This window comes from Melanerpes formicivorus, unplaced genomic scaffold (assembly GCF_026170545.1).
Source record: "Melanerpes formicivorus ecotype bairdi unplaced genomic scaffold, bMelFor1.0.p_v2 SCAF_22, whole genome shotgun sequence".
NCBI classification, from domain to species: domain Eukaryota; kingdom Metazoa; phylum Chordata; class Aves; order Piciformes; family Picidae; genus Melanerpes; species Melanerpes formicivorus.
Genome location: NW_027142374.1, coordinates 11,886,143 through 11,905,393, shown reverse-complemented (window position 1 = coordinate 11,905,393; position 19,251 = coordinate 11,886,143). Strand labels below are relative to the sequence as shown.

The window sequence follows — 19,251 nt, the reverse complement described above, 5'->3', positions numbered from 1 at the left end:
AGCCTTCTCCAGCTGCTGTGACTGTTAAATTGCAGAGCAGTCATCTCTGGATTTTCCATTTGTCTGCCCTAATGGATGTGGTATAAAAACACAGGCTATGCTTAAATTTGTCAAGGAGAGCCTAACACTTCATCTCTAGGGCTGTCACTCACGTGTGGCTGTGCTCACCATTATGCATGTTTGCTGAACACCACGAAAACATTGGGACAGCACAGCCAAGGGTGGTGAAAAACAAACGAGCCCAATGCACCTCTCCTTCACCACAGCCTCCCAACATCAAAGCCTTCCTATGACAACGCTGCTGCTGGCTGCCAAGCACAACTTAGCATTTCAGAGGCCACCTGCATCATTCTGCCTGGGCAATGCAAACTCCCATCTTAGGGACACACCTGACAGGCAGAGGCAATGTTTTTCGCTAGGGATGCTTCACCACAACTGCAGTCACTCTGCAATATCCCGGGGACGGCTCGGTGCTGCGCCGCGCTCTCCTGCCATAGGGCCAGCTAATCCTTCCTTTCTCCATCTTGGGTTTTTTTGTGCATCCTGTTAATTACTGTTGACTTACCCTAGTTCTGAATGTATTTGTCTTGATAAATTCATGCTTTTACATCTCAGAGCATGCTGAGTAATTAATATCCTTTGGGTTTGCTAAGTACTGCAGCACTGTAAGAGAACATTAAAATGGCTTTCCTCTTATTCCTACTGCTAAATGGATTTAGCTATTGCCACCTGAGCTCCAGCGTGCTTCATGAATAAATTTAAGGCTTTACTGACAAGGACAATAACAAGTGGAAGGCACCAGTCCATCAGAAAGCAGGTATCAGCATTTCGGTGAAAAACTTCCACTGAGAGTGGTCACTAAGTACCGCAACACCTCCAGCTCCGGTTTCACTTACTCACACATCACATCTCATTGCGTTTGCTGCCTAGTTAAAGGGACCTTCGGCGCACCCGAGAGCGATTTAAATTCAGGGACTATGGCTGGGAAGTTGCTCTGGGCTTCCCTCCCCTGGAGAAGCGCTCGGAGTTAAGCTACTGCTGGGGCGTGTGTGTAAGTAATGCGTACCAGCACATGGCCGCACTTCCCATGGAGAGGAGGGAGGGGTGCCGGCGCCTGCCCTGTTAGCCCGGAGCGAGGGCTGGTGGCAGGCAGTGCCCCGGCACAGGTGCAGCCTGTTACCAGGTGTGTGATGGCACAGAGCGAGGCGCACAGGAGAGCCCCTTGTGCAGCACGGCAGTGTGGCAGGGCTCTGCTTGGCACCCTCAGCCTTCACACAGGACCCTCTGCTCCCTTGGCAAAATATTTGCCTCTTGGGCCTTACTGCTGGTGAAACACTGGCCCTGTGAGACAAGCAATGCTCTCCTGCTCTGATAACCCAGGTGAAGCCACAGGGTCATCAGGCGGTGTGTCTGTACCAAGGAGCAAAATAAGGCACGTCCATGGTGCCAAAAACCCCAACCTGCCCAGCTCCACCCTGCCAAAGCACCAGCACACCCCTGCTGAGACCCCACCAGCTCATTACTGCTGAGGCTGGCTGTCCCAAGCTTGCTATTCTGGCAACTCCATGTCAGCTCCCCTTCCCTGCTTGGCTTTTCCCCCAGCCTTTAGGGGACTTTCAGGAACCAGACAGGGTTCGTCTTTCTATTTTAATCTGTGTTTAAAAAAAGGTGGAAGGGGGAAACCATGGTGCATCTCTGGCAGGACAAGAAGCCCTACAAACCCAGCTGGGAGAAATGCATCATGACCACATTTCCTTTCAGTTCCCCTTGCCTCTGTAGCAGGCAGCGAGCTGGCAGGAGGGAGGTAGCAGCAGCAGCAGCAAGAATCACACTGGTATGCCAGAGGCTGTCCCTCCCCTCTCCTCCCTGCTCTCTGTGATTAAATAAATCTTAAGGGCACTGACTAGCAGCACTCCAAGCCCTGCAGTTAGCACATCCTCCCTGTGCTTTGCCTGTGATGTGGGAGCACAGATACAAAGCGCGAGAGAGCAGGCAGCCATGAGGGTCTGTGCAGTTTGCCTAGTCTTCTGCAGAAGGGCTACAGGGGTTGTGGGGCTGCAAGAAGATACCCACCCCCCACGGGCCCTGCAAGGAATGCCAAGTGCCTCAAAAATGCCCACCCCCCACCCCTCCCCCCCCAGTTTCGGGGGGCCCATCGGTCCCATCAACTGGGCAGCACTTACACCTCCCTGGGTTTGGTGACAGCTCCTCTTGGCATCTCTCCCTGCAGGACAGGATACCCACCAAGGAGGGGGCCACTTAAAAAATCACTTTCCAAGGAGCCACTTGGTACATGAGTGAGCCCAGCAGGGATGAAAGGTGTTCAGGGCCCTACATCCTTATGGGGCTGACGTAAACCAGCAACCACTAGCAAGTCCGGGGTTGCAGCTGCATCCCAGCTGCCACTGGGAAAAGGTGTGCATGGAGCCCACGGGAAGGTTAGGAAGACTGTTGATGCATGGAAACGCCTGGTAAAAGCTTCCCTGGGAGCTGCTGTCCATTTCCCAGGGCTTTCCCACCACTGCCCACAGCAAGCTGAGATCCTTTCCAAAGCAATTTAAACCCAAGACTCCCCTCGGCACTGGCAGGCATTAATAACAGATTGACAGCTGAAGCTAACATCTTTATTTCATGCAAAGGGTGCTAGAGAGACATGTTACACCTTTTAAGGATCAATAACCAAAGGCTGTCACCACATGCACACAAACCTGCCTGCTTGCTCCAACAGGTAAGAGCAGAACACTTCCCTGCTCCTTCTTTTATTCAGTTTTTAAGTGGTGACAAATTTGGCACTTTACAGCCACTTAAACCCAACCAGCACTCAGCACCCAGGGCTGTCTGCAAACGCAGGCTTTTGGGAGGTGGCACAGCTGCTCCCTGTGCTGCCTCATGCAAATCCCTTTGATCCTGGGGCCCCGGACCTGCTCCATGGTCATGGCAGAAGTGGGGCTCCCTGGGGAGAAGCTGTGACACATTCCCACCTGCTGGAGGTGACAAGCAGCCCACTGTTGGGTAGCAGAGGTGTTTGTCTGTAAGGTGAGCCCATCAGTCAGGGTCCCTGTGCTGGCTTTGGCTGAGACAGAGTTAATTGTTTCTACAGTAGCTACTGTGGGGCTGCTCTTTGGATTTGTGCTGAAAACTGTGTTAACAACACAGGGATGTTTTGGTTACTGCTGAGCAACGCCCACACAGTCAAGGCCTTTTCTGCTCCTCACACCACCCCACCAGCAGATAGGATGGGAGTGAACAAGGACCTGGAAGGGGACACAGCTGGGACAACTGACCCTAACTGACCAAAGGGATATCCCTTTCCATGTGCTATCATGCTCAACAGTCTAGAGCTGGGGGAAGAAGGAAGTGGGCATGTTTGAAGTGGTATTATCTTCCTGTGTCACCATCACCTGTGATGGAGCCCTGCTTTCCTGGGGATGGCTGTACCTGCCTGCCCATGGGAAGCGCTGAATTCATTCCTTGCTTTGCTTTGCTTGTGTGCATGGCTTTTGCTTTACCCATTGAACTGTCTTTATGTCAACCCACAAGTTGTCTTGCTTTCACCCTTCTGATTCTCTCCCCCATCTCATTATGAGGGAGTGAGCAAGCAGCTGTGTGGGGCTTAGTGGCCAGCTGGGGTTAAACCACGCCAGTCAATCATGCCCTGACATCTCACCTGCCCTCTACGACATCCCCACACTGCCTGCAACCTGTTACAGGGCTGTAAAGCCACTAATAAGCACAACCATCCTCTGCTGGTTGCTCTGTGTTGGGGAGTGGTATGGGATTGTTGTCAGGGCTGATGACTATGCTAGTTTGGGGGTCTATTTCCACACACTTGCACTGGGTCCTTGGAAGAACTCTTTTCTCTGGCTGCTGGGAGCAAATGCACATTCCCAAGGGCAGCTGGGAGGCAACTCAAGGCCTCTGTGCCAGCTGGCCAAGGGCACTGGAGCAGGACTGCAGGTCTGTGCTGGGGGGAAAACAGGCAAACATGATGTGTTTTCCATATTTTATTTCAGCATGACAATCAGAAGAAACCAAGACAGGACATCTGCTGGTACCTAATATGAATCCCCCAATTCCAGACCAGGGAGGTGGGGGGAATCCAAGTCTACAGCTGTGCTGGGAGGAGGCTGTAAAACAGAGGTAAGAGTTATGGTCGAGCTGGCGCCGCAGGCTCCCTTGCCTCTCACCGAGTCCCCTCGCCTTGCTGGGGGTATTTTTAATCAGAGCTAGCTGCTCTTTGAAGGTAGAAGGGTTCTGTGCCTTAATGTATTCTCTCCTCATTATTTTCTGTAGCAGGCAGCTCAAATGCACAATTGTACTCGTCAGCTTTTTAGTTCTTACAATTATATATATATTCTAATTAAGCCCCACTGTTTGACAAAGCCTGAATTACAGTATCATAACTCACACCCAGTATCTTGCTAAGCCGTCTGCAGGGCTCGGAGTGAGGTGCATTCCATTTTCAGTGCCAGCCCACGGAATTCTTTGTGCAATATATATATGTGTTTAGCTTCCCTGGGAATTGAGAGCCCGCCACGGTGCCAGATTGACAGCCCGGGAGACTGCCGGAGAATGCAAAGCAGGTACAAGGGCAGCAGAAACTCATTCCAACTGCCTGACTTTCAGCCACCTACCTCAGGAGCGATGCAGGGGCAGAAATGGAAAAGCAGGAGCAAAGCATGTGCTGAGGTACCCCAAAGCACCAGGAGCTCCCAGGGACCACCGTGTCTGTGCAGCTCTGAGTTATAGCATCAGCACACGGAGGGTCTGTGAGCAGGGCACCCACTGCTCTGCTGGCACCTCTGGGCAGGGTGCTGAGGTTGGAGGGGCTTTGGGTGCAGGGCTGTGTCCTGCTGCTGATACCGGACCACATCCTCACAGTGGTGTTTCCTGTTGTCTCAGCAAAGATACAGCCCCGAAGGTGTGCAGGGAACCTACAGTTGCTGCTCTGTGGGTGAAGGTCTGCTCTGCAGCAGCTGGGGTGACTCTGACAGCACTGAGGGACCTCTTTGGCCACTGGCCGAAGCAGTGATCCCAGCCAGCACAGACCAGAGCTTCATACTTGCTGATGCTCTGCACTACCACTACCTGGGTGCTGGACTCAGCCACCTGCCAAGTGTGGGAAATTCATTTGCAAGTGCCCAGTTGCTTGCAACTCTTGAGTTACTGCTAACTACTATGACCAAAGCACAACCCCTGTGTGTGTAGGGAGAGCAGAGCCCCTTGGAGCTGGGCTGTTACTGGTAGTCTGTGGGAACAGCATTGGTGGGCCAGGTGGATAAGGACACCCTTAGAGCAGTTAGACTTCTCTCCAGACATGAAGAGGTTCAGGCTGTCTCCTGAACACAGACCTCCTCCTGACATTAGTTCTGCTTTGAAAGGCAGACTCTGAACTTCCTCCAGTTCCTTGGCCACTGCCAGGGAAGACAGACTGCCCAGGGACATGCTCCTGCACAAACATTCCTGTGGCAGCCCATAAAGGTGAGGGGAGGCAGGGCTCTGCTGGGAAGCAACATGGGGTGAAACTTGTCCCCTGCACCCACCACAGCAGCAGGACTGATGGCTGAAGCCAGGGATACATTGCCTCAGTCCAGGGCGCAGTCAGGGGAGAGCGGTAGGGCACAGCTTCCCGGCTGGCATGGCTCTGCTCTTTGCGGGGGACAAGGCAACAGAGCCATCCTCATTCCCCCTTCCTAGAGAAACATTTTGATTTCCAGAAGTACTAATCAAAATCACTCTTGATTATGGCAAAAACAACCTCTGCTGAATTTATTTTTTTCATGCAATTAACAAGGGTATATGGTAATTCCAAGCAATCTTGCTCTTGAGATTAAAGGAAAGCCTGCCAGGAAGCACATGAATAAAGCTTTAAGATGAGAATTTGCATAATGAAGACTTTCTCTTTGTGGAAGGACTAATGGTGGTTATGTTTGAAAGGTATTAACGGAAATGCCCAAAGCCTCTGCTGAAGTCAGTGCGTTGCTGCCGAGCCACCAGGACCCACGCAGGCCCCTCGCCCACCCTGCCCTTCACACTGCCCAGTCCCCTCCCTGCAGGGAGCCTCAGGGCCACAACACTCCCAGTTCTGCCCTCTCCTTGGGCCACTTGAGCAGCAGGGCAAGCCGGGCTGGGCAGGCTGGGTGGGGCAGGAGGGGCAGCAGAGCCCCTGCCAAGCAGCGCAGTCTGCAGCACAGGGCAACGTGCCTGCTCCGGGGCTGTAAGCCACAGGGAAATTCAGCCGCTCTGTGTGCCAGAGCAGCTGGGCAGGAAGCAGAGCTCTGTTACAATTTGATTTCAAAGCTTACTAGGGATAATTTAAATGATTCGGTGGCAGCACCCAATATGCTCTGCACCCAGCAAGAGTGATGGGATCAGCAAGGAAATCGCACACCCCCCCCAGGCAGCCTGCTTTTGCTGTCTCTGCATGCTGTGCCGCTCTACTGCTGCTGTGCTGGGGTCCATTTTGGTCACAGCAGTGAGGATGTGCTCAGGCTGGCAGATGGCCAGGGCATCACAGCTGTTTCAGTGCTGCTGTACTGGACAGGCTGGAACTCCAGCATGATCTTGAGTCAAAGTGACTGTGACCTGTGTATGAGCCCATGAAGAGGAGCAGGACGCTCTGAAGTGGCTGTGGTGGAGTCCATGCCAGAGGATCTGTGGCCATGGTAATGTCTGTGCCACGACAGGTAGGCCTCTGAAGGGATTGTGGCTCAAGGATAAATCCCCACTGGAGAAGGTATACCTTGAAGCATCAATGACTGTGCATGAGGTCATGATGGAGCACCTCAGAGCATGTGGCCATGGATAAGCCCATGACAGGCAGCTGCACCCCTAGAGGGACTGCAGCCATGACTAAGGCCATGCTGGAGCAGGTTTATGTCTGAAGGGACTGTAGCTACATGTAAAGCCATGCTGGAACAGGTTTATCTTTGAAGGTATTGTGGCCCATGGATAAGGCCACTCTGGCACAGGTACACCTGAAAGCAACTGTGGCTGTGGATGCCTATGTTGCAGCAGGCACACCTGTAAAGGGACTGCGGCTCATAGATAAGGCTCCACTTGGGGCAGGCACAACTCTAAGAAACTACAATCTGTGGGTAAATTCAAGCCAGAGCAGGGGCAAGGGGAGGAGTTAATTGTGACGTTAAACCAAACAGCCTGGTCCAAAGAGACCAAGAGTGGACTTTGTAATGGAAAAAATACCTCTAAACTGTTGTAACAGAGGACTTTAACTGCATGCTATGGGAATTACCATAGCAGGAACCACTTGAACCAGAAGAGAAGCCTTGCAAGAAGCAGTGCAAGTGAGCAGTGACTTGAAACTGAGCTGGATTTGGTGCCCAGTAATTCCATGCAACACACCACCTCTCCTGTCCTGAGTGACCAGCATAACAGATGGAGTCCAAAGTCATGAGGTACTGTGATTTAACCCTAGCCAGCCCTTCTTGGAGCAGCAGCAGCTCCCACCACCAAACCCACCAGCCACTACCACCACCCAGCGTCCACTGCCAAACCCATCACCACCAAAATCACTAGCCTCCATCAACAAATCCACCTAGACTCCATCAACAAATCCACCCAGTCTCCATCAACAAATCTACCTGTCTCCATCACCAAGCTCACCAGTCTTCATCACCAAAGGAGCAGAAAGCATGCTCAAATCCAGAAGCATTTCTCATGCTAAACTCTTAGCCTAACTTTCTTCTCCCTCCCTCCCTCCCCTGCTCTCAGTCTTACCAACTCAAACCAGTGCTGATTACCCTATTTCCCTGTTTTACTAAAAAAATGAGATGAGGAAGGGTATTTGTGGAGTCCCTGCCAGGTGATTTTGCTTTTCAAATCTGTGCAGGGCTGCTAGCTTGGAGGCTGCAGAAGTGTAGCAAGAGTCTTTCTCCACACACTTGGGGACTGAGATGCAAGGGAGCAGATTTGCCGTCGGAGGGAAACAAAGTGTTTCCACACATCTGACTGCTCTGCTGGTGTGGTGCCAGTGTGTCACTGCCTTGAAGCTGGGAACATGAGGGGGCTGCAAGCGCCAGCTGGCCTTGCGACACTGCAGCTCTGATACAGACAGCCTAATCCTGGGGATGATGTACTGAGCACCCATGGGCAGCCACAACATCTGTTTTGGACAAGAGGAGAGGTGTGTGTGCCCAGCCCAGGGCTGTGCAGGGCTGGGAGGGAAGGTTGAGGGGTCCACACCATGCCTCATGCAATCTCACAGAAGTCAGTGTAACAGCAGTGAGGCTACGGAGGAGCCCTGCTGCCCAGGGGACTGTCCTATCCCTGCAGGCTGACAGGGAGCAGGCCACAGCCTCGGTGTTTGTGGCATTGCAAAGGGCCCTTGTCTACCCTTTAATGTGATTTCCAAACCACTCTCTGGGAACAATCCCAAGGAGGAGTACGGCTGCACAGTGCCATGAACTACATCATCCCCAAGGTCTGTGCAGGGATCACCCAGGGTTTGACCTGCTGAATTGAAGTGTCTGGCCACCCAGATGCTGCAAAGCTGGGCTGGAGCCCTCAGCTCTGCAGGAGACCAGCAGTTCCCTGACCCACAAGGGCACTCCAGGCTCCCCAGGTGCACTGCCCACGGCAGTAACACCCACCACAAACAAACACTTGGATGGACAAACACTTGCATGTGTCACCAGCAGCCCTCAACAGCTCAGTGTGAAAGCAAAACCCTGTGAAGAGCAGCATTACTGGAGCTAGGCCAGGCCCTTCATCAGGGCTTCCCACAGGATGCCTTGGACTGCCAGCCGCTGACCAGGTCTAACCCACAGCATCTAAGTCTTGTCTACGACTTGTCTATGACACGTGAAACAAACATTTCACCAGGTCTTCTTCCACCTCAGCATGGTTGGAAAGCAGGTATCTCTGATGTGGTAACACAAGATGCCAATCAAAATGTTTTTCTCCAGTATCAGCACTCAAAGTTTTCAAGGTTTCCAAGGCTCTCTGACACCTCTGTGCATAGAGTGGGTGACATTTTCTAAGCAAGAAGATAATAATTCTTTGAAGTTTGTGTGAAAGAGGCCTCTGGTACAGCACTGTCAAAACCTGTTTTCCATTACTCACAGATCAACTGCATTGGGCTGGACAGTTTTGGGCCCAAGTATTTAAGTTTCCCCCTTTCTAGGGAGAGTCTGAGCCCAGCTGCACACAGGATGACTGTGGGATGATGCCCATCCTTTTGTGCCTGTGTTGTGTACCAGGACATTGTGGCCATGGACTAATGAGGGTAGAAGGAGCTCAGCCTGTCCCAGCCCTCTCAGGACCGCTGCTGCTGAGCCTCAAAAGCAAATCTCTGACCCTCCCAGGGATTCTGGGAAAATGCCCCAGGTAACTCTCAATAATTCAAAGGCACATCACATAAGAAAGGGAATTGCATCTTCTCACTCTTTTGCTGTTCTGTTGGGGGTTTTGTTCTGAGAACAAAAACCTTACTATACCTAAAGGGGAAAAGAACGTGGATGACATAGTTGTTATTTTAATTCCCACATCCCAACCACTTTGCAAGTAGCAGAGGGGAAATAAGCACCGACCCCACCACAAAGGTGGGTTGAAGGTGGCTTAGGTCACCAAAGAACTAGCAGTGACATCCAGGACTCAAGTTTGTCCCCACCCAGATGCAGTGTGCAGGGGTCTACAGAAGTGGATTACTGCTCCTGCAGCAAGGGAAAGGGAGACATGGGGGTGCCCTGATCTCTCTCTTGAGAAGTTCCATTCTGTTCTCCCTGCAATTTGGGCAGTTGGGTGCAGCCCAGTGCAGTGATACCAAGAGCCAGGGAAAGGGCGGCTGGGAGCAGGAGCCAAGATCTGAGCTGAAACCACTTTGGGGGCAGCCTTGGCACCACCTGTATCCAGATGTCCTGCCCCTGGCCTTTGCCACAGCTTCACAAGGTAGAAAGTGGGAAACATGAACTTGCTCAGTCCATGGTCCCTAGTGAACGTCAGAAAACACATGAAGTTCCTTTCCACCTATGACTGTGAGTAAGGGGTTAAAATCGGGGTGCTTTCATGCTTCCCTGCATGCAGAAACTTTGCAAGATACATCCACATTAGCCACCTGATTTCTGCTTACATGTTAAGCAATGACTGAATTTGCCTGGGGCCAAAGATGCCTGTTTATCAACCAGGCAACAAACTGTGGCATGAAAGCACTTTGCTCATAAGCCAGCATGGAACAACTTTGATGACACAGCCAGCGATGCAGGAGCCCACAGAAAAGCAAAGCTGGAGATTAAACGCTTAGCACCTGATTCCCGATGGGAAGAGATTGCTCTCAGCAGATAAAGATCAAGAGAAGATGCTGTAGTTAAAAGTAGGTAAATAGGGAATTACACAGTAAAAATGCTGCTTCATCACTTGGGATGTGCTGCTCCTGTCGTACTGAGCTATTTAAAATCGGAAGCGGAGCAGCAGTGGAAATGAAGACTTAGGCGATGCTGACAGATGGAGTGAGGCCCTGGGAGAACACAGGGGGGTGGGGGGGGGGGGTACAGCCCTCTCCTCTGGCTGAAGGCATTTGTCTGTCCCCTGTCACTGCAGCCTGCAATGCAGGGCTCCTGCCTGGCTGCTGCAGTGCAGCGCCTGCAGCTGCCTGTTGGCCTTCCCATAGCGCCTGGGTACTGGGATCAGAGTGGCAGTTGTGGAGCAGCCTCTGCTGCTCACTGTCTGCACTCTCCCTGCACTGGGTGTGCTGGGACACACAGGGCTCTCCTGGCCGTGCTTCTGCTCCCTGATACTTTGGGGAGCATAGCAGATCCAAGCCATGCAGCCAAGGGGCTGAACTGTCCTGCCATAGGATGGGCCTTCCACCAAGGACAGACAGTAGGGTAGGAAACCACACAGCCCCCTACTCCAATTAAGAAGCAACGGCAGAGATCTGCTGGAGCTAATTTTAAGCAGGTGCTGCAAGAACAGCAGTGATTTTAAACTGCCAGCCAGGGCCAGCTGTAGCTGGGGCGGGTTACTTCACCCTTCCTGGTGGGTGCAACACCACTCTTCGTGGCTCACTTGCAGCAAGAGGAGCTGCTTTCTGAGCCTGAAGCTGTGCTACATTCTTCAGCCTTTTGCAACAGCTCATTTTTCAATAAGGTAGGTTTGGCTCTTTGCTTTCATAGAGGAATTTGGAGAAGTCCCCTGGGAGCAGAGTTTGGGATGTACATCTAGCCTCTGCTGCTTCTTGTGCCCAGCACAAGCAACTGGGTAGGTGAAGCCTGCTTTAACCTAGAGCTGTCTCCTACGACCAGCTGGTGAGCCCCTACCATGTTCCCATCACCTCCCAAATGCACTATGAGGAGGCAAAAGTGGAGTTCTCTGTTCTTTGGGTGGGAAAGATCTGGTGGGGGGAAAAGTGTTTATGTTAAGTCAATGACATCAGGGCAAGTTCTGGAAGCCTTTGTGACAGAATTTAATGACTTCTTTTAATAAGAAAAAATAATTCATGACTATAATTTGTCACTTTCTGCATCATGAAAGACAGCTGTTCAACCCCAAGACAAAACACTTTTCTAGATGAAGGAGGTGCAGAGCTACCCATTTTGCCTCTCATCACCAGAGGAACAGCTGCCTTATCACCAGAGCACCATTTGCTATTGATGTGGCATGAAATAATTTAAACACAAAAACAGGCACTCACTGACTTCAAAGAGAAATCCACCAGCAGGTCTCTTGACCCTACTTGTGGAGGAAACAGCACCAACATTTACAGACCCAACTGTTTGTGAACTGTGACTTTAATTCCAGTGTTATGGCTCCGAGACTTCCTCTGCAAAAAGTGATCTAAGTCATTCACTCTGCTATAGGCCATCGTTACAAATGAGAGAGACCCTTCTCTCCAAACATATGTTTAACCTCACTTAAGAATGCTCTGTTTTCTGTATGAGGCCAAAGACATGTATTGGGATCTGTCTGTATCTTCAAAAGCAGAGGCAGGCTCAAAGCTTAGTGCTGTGGATTTTTGGAAATCGCAGATTCTAGTTTCTTGGCAAATAATGACACACAAACAGCATGGCATCCACTCAGTGGCTCCTGACAGTGTGTGAGACGGTCTGTCACCAGCAGCAGTAGCTGATGCCCAGCTGAAGCACCTGGGTTAGAAACCAGCCTGTTTCAGGGCCAGAAAGCAGGCTTTTTTCCTGGGGGTGTGCAGGGGATGCTTAGGCCAGGCTTGCACCCACTGGAAACATCACCCTAGATGGTTCAGCTCTGGGGATCTGCAACCTCTTCAGCCCAGTGTTGTGTTGTCATCAGGTTGTATGGGGAATGTGCTGCCCAGGGATGTGGTGGAGTCACTGTCCCTGGAGGTGTTCAAGAGGGGACTGGATGTGACACTTGGTGCCATGGTCTAGTAATCATGAGGTCTTGGGTGAAAGGTTGGACCTGATGATTTTGAGGTCTTTTCTAACTTTATTGATTCTATGATTCCCTGGACAAAAGAACTTACTGGGTGGGAAAATGTGCTGGGCAAGTGGGAGCTTGTTGGTTCTTGGTCTTTCTACCTCCCTACAGTGTGAAAGCATACCCTGGGGTACACCCAGGCTTTGCAGTGTATGGAAATCTCCAAGAAGAATGCTACTTTCTGGGAGGCAGGATGTGACCTAGGAAGGTTTTTGCTCCAAAGTAGGTAGACAGGGTCTGGCATTAGCTTTGCTCAAATTGTGTTGTCTGTAAATATGACCCAAGCCCTGCAGTAGCAAAGACACCTAGATGGAGGTGGTCGGACATCATGGAGATGCATGCTTCACCTAGCTGCCTGCTGTCATCCCATATAGGTCTCACAGACATCTGGTATAGAGACCCTCCCCTAACTACCCCTAGAAGCACTTTTGTCAGCAGACCACACTTTATGGTCACAGATTAATGTGCTGTTCCAAATCTTACCCACATACCTAATGCCCCTTCTACAGCACAAGCATCTCCTTTGCCAGCTGCAGCATGGGCTGGAAACCTCTTCTGCTTGTTTATCTTTCCCATCTTTACCTGCTGGACTCCCTACTGCAGCTGCCCCTAAACACCCAGCCAGGAACACATCCTTCTGAAGCAGAATTTCAGTAAGAAGTTCTTTCTGTCCAGGTTTCTTGGTGCACAGGCAAAGAGAGCAGTGCACAGGGGAAGCAAATGCTGAACAATTGTCTTGGCCCAGCACCTTGCTTGCTTGGAGCCAACCTGCGGAGTCACGCAACAGCAAAACAATGCTGCATACAGTCTCTCCTCCCTTTCTGAGTCACCACCTCTAAAATCATGCCAGGGCCTCTGTGTTTGTTTTCTTTGGCTTCTCCACATGTATATGCTGTGCCAGCACTGAAGCCCTACAGCAGGGAAGGAGTGGGCCAGGTCTGAAGATGCTGCTTATGTGGGTGAGTATCTCAGGGAAGAGAAGCTTGCACTCAGCACGCTTTCTGCCTGTGGTCCTGGTATTCCTATCACAGCAATTTTCTGTGTTTCCTAGACAAGGTTGGAAAGCAATGAAAAGGGATTCTGGAGTGCCTACAAGTCAGTTTGGTAAATACATATTAGCGTGGACTTCAGCCACATCGCACCAGTAGGCTGAGCTTTCAGAAGACCAAAGTAGACACGATCTTGTGCACCTCCACTGAAATCCCTGCAGAAAATACAGGAAATGTTTGCCTCTTGCTTTGCAATGGCTCACAGGCTTGTATTGAGGCTCTGTTTTCTTCTCAAAAGCCTCGTTCGCTCAGCAAAGGTGTTTGTGTGCTCGCGCCGCAAATCACAGCTAGTGACTCCAGCATCTGGGTCCCCAGCTTTGAAGTTTCCCTTTCAGAAAAGGCCCTTTCATGTTCTGTGTTTTGATATGCCACGTTCATCTTCCCGTGTTTTCCTCTGTTCAAACTTTCACCCATTGTGAATTTCATCAATCCGATTAAGAAGGAAATAATGCAAAGGTTTTCTCTTTGCCATCAGTGTATTGTAGTGTATTAAGCGTATGTTTTGTTTGTACGTTTTGTTGTCTGCACCTTGAGTCCTGTGTCCTGTTCTGGGCCCCTCAGTTTAAGAAGGACATCGAAACATTTGAATGTGTCCAGAGAAGGGCAACAAGGCTGGGGAGAGGTCTTGAACACAAGCCCTATGAGGAGAGGCTGAGGGAGCTGGGATTGTTTAGCCTGGAGAAGAGAAGGCTCAGGGGTGACCTCATTGCCCTCTACAACTACCTGAAGGGTGGTTGTAGCCGGGAGGAGGTTGGTCTCTTCTCCCAGACAACCAGCAGCAGAACAAGGGGACACAGTCTCAAGCTGCGCCAGGGGAAGTTTAGACTCGAGGTGAGGAGAAAGTTCTTCACCGAGCGAGTCATTCATCATTGGAATGTGCTGCCCAGGGAGGCAGTTGAGTCGCCGTCCCTGGAGGCGTTCAAGAGGAGATTGGATGTGGCACCTGGTGCCATGGTCTAGTCATGGGGTCTGTGTTTATAGGTTGGACTCGATGATTCTCAAGGTCTCTTCCAACCTTAGTTATACTGTGATACTGTTATGGAAGCAGCTTCTGAAGCACTGCCTAATAAAACCCCGGGTCTCCCTTTACTTAATTGTAAAGTCAATGCCTTAAACCTCCAAGAGATATCTTTTTTTTTTTTTTTCCAAGGAGAAACAAAATAGTTTTTTAAAACTGAGCAGTCCTAAAACTTTATTCCAGTCAATGCTGGAGATCAATAGACTCTTCTGGTTTATGTGCTTCAAGGGCTGAAAGGGTTGCAACAGATGGTAAGGAATAAAAACACATTTTTGTAGAGGCAAAAAAAAAGAGATGGCCATTTCAAAGCACTGGTATCACTAGGCTGGTAGAAGAAAAAGTTCTGAAATATAAGGAGTGTGGAAATTAATTATTTCTAAAGCTATATGCACAAATATCTGGGAGTGGCACACTTAATTAATGCAGATCTGTTTTAAGATCAGAGATAGCTTGTAAGAAAACCCATTTAGCTTTTTCTGCTTTGCCAAGCGCACTAAAGGCAGTATCAAAGTCAAAATAATTCTTAAAGTGTGTTACTTTGACTCATTGATACCTAGTACTTAAAACTTTAACAACATAGTAAGGTATTATAACAAAAAAAACCAATGGTGGGCAGGTAAACACCTTACACAGAGCAGCTATCGATGCCACACCAAGGCTTTTGCTTCTGCCCCTAGTAATTCCTTCTGCATCTCTCCCACAAGCATGGCAATTGACCCCGGCAAGTGATGGGCACGGAGCCAATGGGTCACCTGGCACCAGCACTCCCTTTTCTGCCAGCTGTGTCCACCACTGCAAAGTGGAGCCTGGACACCTGCAAAAAAACAGCTGGAAAAGAGCTGGCTCCTCTCTGCTTTCTCTGCACTCTTAGTTGGGCACTGTTGTGCAGAGGAGCTGCCTGCAGTGACTGCAGCCATCTGTGCAACAGTTATTCATAACTAATTATACTAATATTCCTTTCACATTTAAGTAATTATTGTAATTGCTGGTGGGATATTGTAGTCATACTCGAGAGGCGAGGTGATCTCTGAGACACTGTCTTAATAGATGCAGGATGTCAACGCAGAGTTGCCTGTCACTGCTGATACTGCAGCTTTGGAGGATGTGCCAAACTATTCCTATTGCCAGTTTGCAATCACAAACTTCTTCAAGTTTTTCTTACACAAGGCAAAGCATAAAATCTAGATGTGCCCCTTCTGCCCGGCCCACAAGAGGTAACCTGCAAGGACGCTGTACTCAGATGTCAAATCTGCTGTCTTCCCAGGAAAATACATGAGCATGTTTCTGTACTGGCTTACCACGAGAGCAAGGATAGGAGAGGGGGAAAAAAACAACCACAGAAAGTTCTTTCTCTGACTGTTTTCCTTATGATTTTCCACAAGCATGTGGATAAGCCTGGCTGACTCAAACATAACTACTTTCTGGTGAAGCCACAGATCTGCATGTTTAAAACATGCTAGCACAAGGAGTGCTTGCCTCTGGCTGCAGCAAAAAGGCTTTGCAGGGCATTTGGTTTCCTACTCTGCTTCAAAACACTTTCATACTTCTGCCCCTTATTGCATTAAACTGCACCTGAGTTTAGTGGCAGTAGAAGACGACTTGGAGCCCTGCAAGCAATTCCTGTTTCTAGCATTGCACCCTCAGCCAGATGGGTGGGGAGGGCACAGGGAGCATGGCAGCTTAGAGGTGCAGAAAAATGCAGCATGGCTAAAGCTCACACTAGTGTATGAAGGAAATGCTGTGGAATTTGACCAAAAGGAAACCTAAACCCCACCACGTATTTTCAATTAAGAATTGAGGGTTTGTTTCTGCTCTACAGGAGAGCCACAGACAAGATGCACATTCTTCCTGTGCCAGGAGTGGATCTGGACCTCAGCTCCAGGAATCATGGTAAGTACCAATTTTGTTCTCTAAGTTTGCTGGCCTTGGTTCTTTGAATTTTGTAAATCTCTGAGTTTGTAAGAGTCAGTCACCCATCACCAGCAAGGCTGGAAAGACTGTTTCAGAATGAGAAAAAAAAAAACAAAGGAGAGAGAGAGTAAAAAGCCCTGCCTCAGTAACCCACTTCCTTCCTTCCCACCACGTGTTATTTTCCTGTGGGCACAGGATGACAGCAGAGAAGTCTCCCGGGTACCCAAAAGGCCAGTTCAGTGCTAGGGTGGGGAAGGACTCTCTGAGCCTCTGTCAGGGTGCTGCAAAGCTGCTCCAAAACATTCGGGAGAGAGACGGAGGGAGGAGCAGGCACTTGCCCATGGAGTGGGAGAGCAGCCACAGAAACGCCATGGGAGGAACCAGAGGCCACGTGGAAAGGCTGAAGCCACACACCAGTACCTTGTCTCTACGTGCCCAGTTTTGGCGGGGCTCTGTGTGGAAGAGGTTGCAAGTGCAGCACCTGCTTACCTTTGTAGAGTTATTTCCATGGAGAGGCAATTTAAAGCAGCTCAGACAGGAGCTGAACTTAATGTTGTTCAATTACCTGTGAAACCTCGCTAGCAGGAATGATTTATGAACGTTTCAGTGAAATTCTTTTTGATACAAACACAGCCAAGGATATTTAAGAGCTGGACCCTGCAGCTCAGTGCTCCAAAATGAAACACAACAGCATTTTTCTTTCCCCATGCTGCAAACAACACAGAATGCAAATAGCTCTACTGCTAACTAATCAGATTTTCTTTATTAGTTTAATCTAAAACCAGACTGTATTCAGTCTTCTAGCTCAGCCTGTCAAACTGATATCCACTAACTAAAACCATAGCTGCTACACTGGTGAGCATAAATAACTCCATACCACGCCGTTACCCTTCTAGGTGCGTGAGCAGGTAAGTACCTAACCCAATCAGAGACTAATTCTAGGCTGACTTATGGTAAACCTCATCTCTTCCAACTGCAGAAGCTGCTCATAGCCCAGCAGGGTTTCTCTTAAAAGAAAACAACTTCCCAAGACCTTTTACCTGATTTCAGCCTATCTGCTCTGGACAACCTTGCAGAGGACTTATTTGTTTTTCTATTTAAACATAGAGCATATTAAGAGTAACAGGTTTGTTGTTTTTTTTCTTAAAGAAACAAAAGAATTGGAGTAAGATTTGCATTGATTTTAATTCCCACCCCCTAACCGAAACCAAACAAAACCACCCCCACCAAAAACCAACAAAACAATCCCGACCCCAAAAAAACAACAAACAAAATAAGTCTTTGGTTGTTGTTGGCTTTTCCCCCATATCTTTCTAGTTAGTGTCCAACTGGGACTGCTTTCTGGGTTAGACCATTCTGATCTGCAGAAATAGCAGTGGGACTGAAATAAGCGAGAATACAACCAGCAGCCTGAGAAATTTGGGTCACGCAGAGAATCCACTATTCTAACAGCTCAGTAAGCAGAGACACAAAATCAAACTCCTTTCCAGACTACCCAGTGACTCCCTCTGTTTCATATTATTCGAGGCAGGGGCTGCTGCGCGGCTTCATACCTACAGAATGACACATTCGTTTAAATACCAGTTGTGACACTTTCTCACAAAGAGACATCCGTTGCATTCGAGGATGCTTTAATCCCCTGTGTTGTCACCTAATGACGGGTTTAGAGCCATCTTATCTGCTAGATACCTGTATAGACGCATCCCTAGCCGCCGGGTGGGGGGACAAAGGCCGGTCCCTAGGGGAGGTCGGTAAGAGTCCAGGCCGGGGGGATCCGAAGGAACCTGAGGGGTGACAGGGAATGGCCTCGGCCGGGCCTGGCCCTACGCAGGGGCTGGCGTTCCGCCATCAGCTGCGGAGCCGGGGCGCTCTGCGCGGGGTGGGGCCTCGGGGGGAGCAGCCGCCCCCACCTCCCCCGCAGGGCGATCCCTCGGGCGGTGCATCCTCCTGGGAGCCCCCTGCTAGGGACCCTCCTTGGAGGTGCATCTCCCCGCCCCCGAGAGCCTCTCCTGGCCCCGAGATTACATGCAAGTGGGGGAGGCCTCCAATTAGAGAAGTCACCATAGCTGGGGGTGTCTGCAAGCCCTGCGGGGTGACCGCGGGCGGACAGTGAAAGGGGGTCCGCCGGCCTCGGCCGGGCCCGGCGCTGCGATCATGCGCAAACCGTACCGCGTCCCCCTGCCGCGCCCCGACACCCCCCCCTGCCCCGGGCCTTCCCCCCTCCCGCTGCCGCCCCGCGGTGCCCGCGGCCGGGCCGCCCTACCTGCGCCCAGCAGCGCGGCGAAGGCGAGGAGGAGCCCCAGGAGACGGCGGCTGGCCATGTCGCGGCGGGGCTGCGCGTCTGCCGCGGAACAGCCGCCTGTCTCCGCCGGGGCGGGACGAGGCGGGGCGGGGCGGGCGCACAATGCCACCGCCCCCACTGCTCCCAGCTTCCCACACCCTCTGGGCTGCCTTTCTGCCCGGGCGTGTGCCCCTGCCAGGGACAGCAGTGAGCGTGGCCGGCGAGAACTGCGGTCCGCGGAGGATCCCTGGCAGCGGAGCCTGCCGCACTGGGTGGCTCCGTGCCCTGTTCACCTCTTCCCGTCGCGGCGAAAACGGGTTTCTGCCACCCCGGCCCCGGTGCACATTCTTCCGCCGGGCGTGTGCGGTGGGTGCTGCTGGGCTCAGCCCCGTATTTACTCACCGGAGTGGGGAGAACCTGGGCAGCAAACAGCGATGAGGAGATGCGCAGGAAGCCTTTGCGGGGCGTTGGGCTGGTGCAGCCTGGATGTAACGCGCTAAAGCGGTGGGGAAGGCTCGGCGGGCAGGACCCCCCATGGCCGTAGGAGCCCTGGGTGTCGGTGGGCAGGAACCCGGTGAATGTGG

The 19,251-nt window shown here is 51.0% G+C and overlaps 1 protein-coding gene across 1 annotated transcript in view; it reads right to left on the bottom strand.

The window, feature by feature from the left end:
* Positions 1 to 18,763, bottom strand: part of CD99L2 (CD99 molecule like 2) — a 33,428-nt gene extending 14,665 nt beyond the window's left edge. The window contains exon 1 of the mRNA XM_068152182.1: positions 18,650 to 18,763. Within this exon, the coding sequence (XP_068008283.1) occupies positions 18,650 to 18,707 (58 nt within the window). The 5' untranslated portion in view covers positions 18,708 to 18,763. The remainder of the gene's footprint in view (positions 1 to 18,649) is intronic.
* Positions 18,764 to 19,251: the final 488 nt, after the last annotated feature.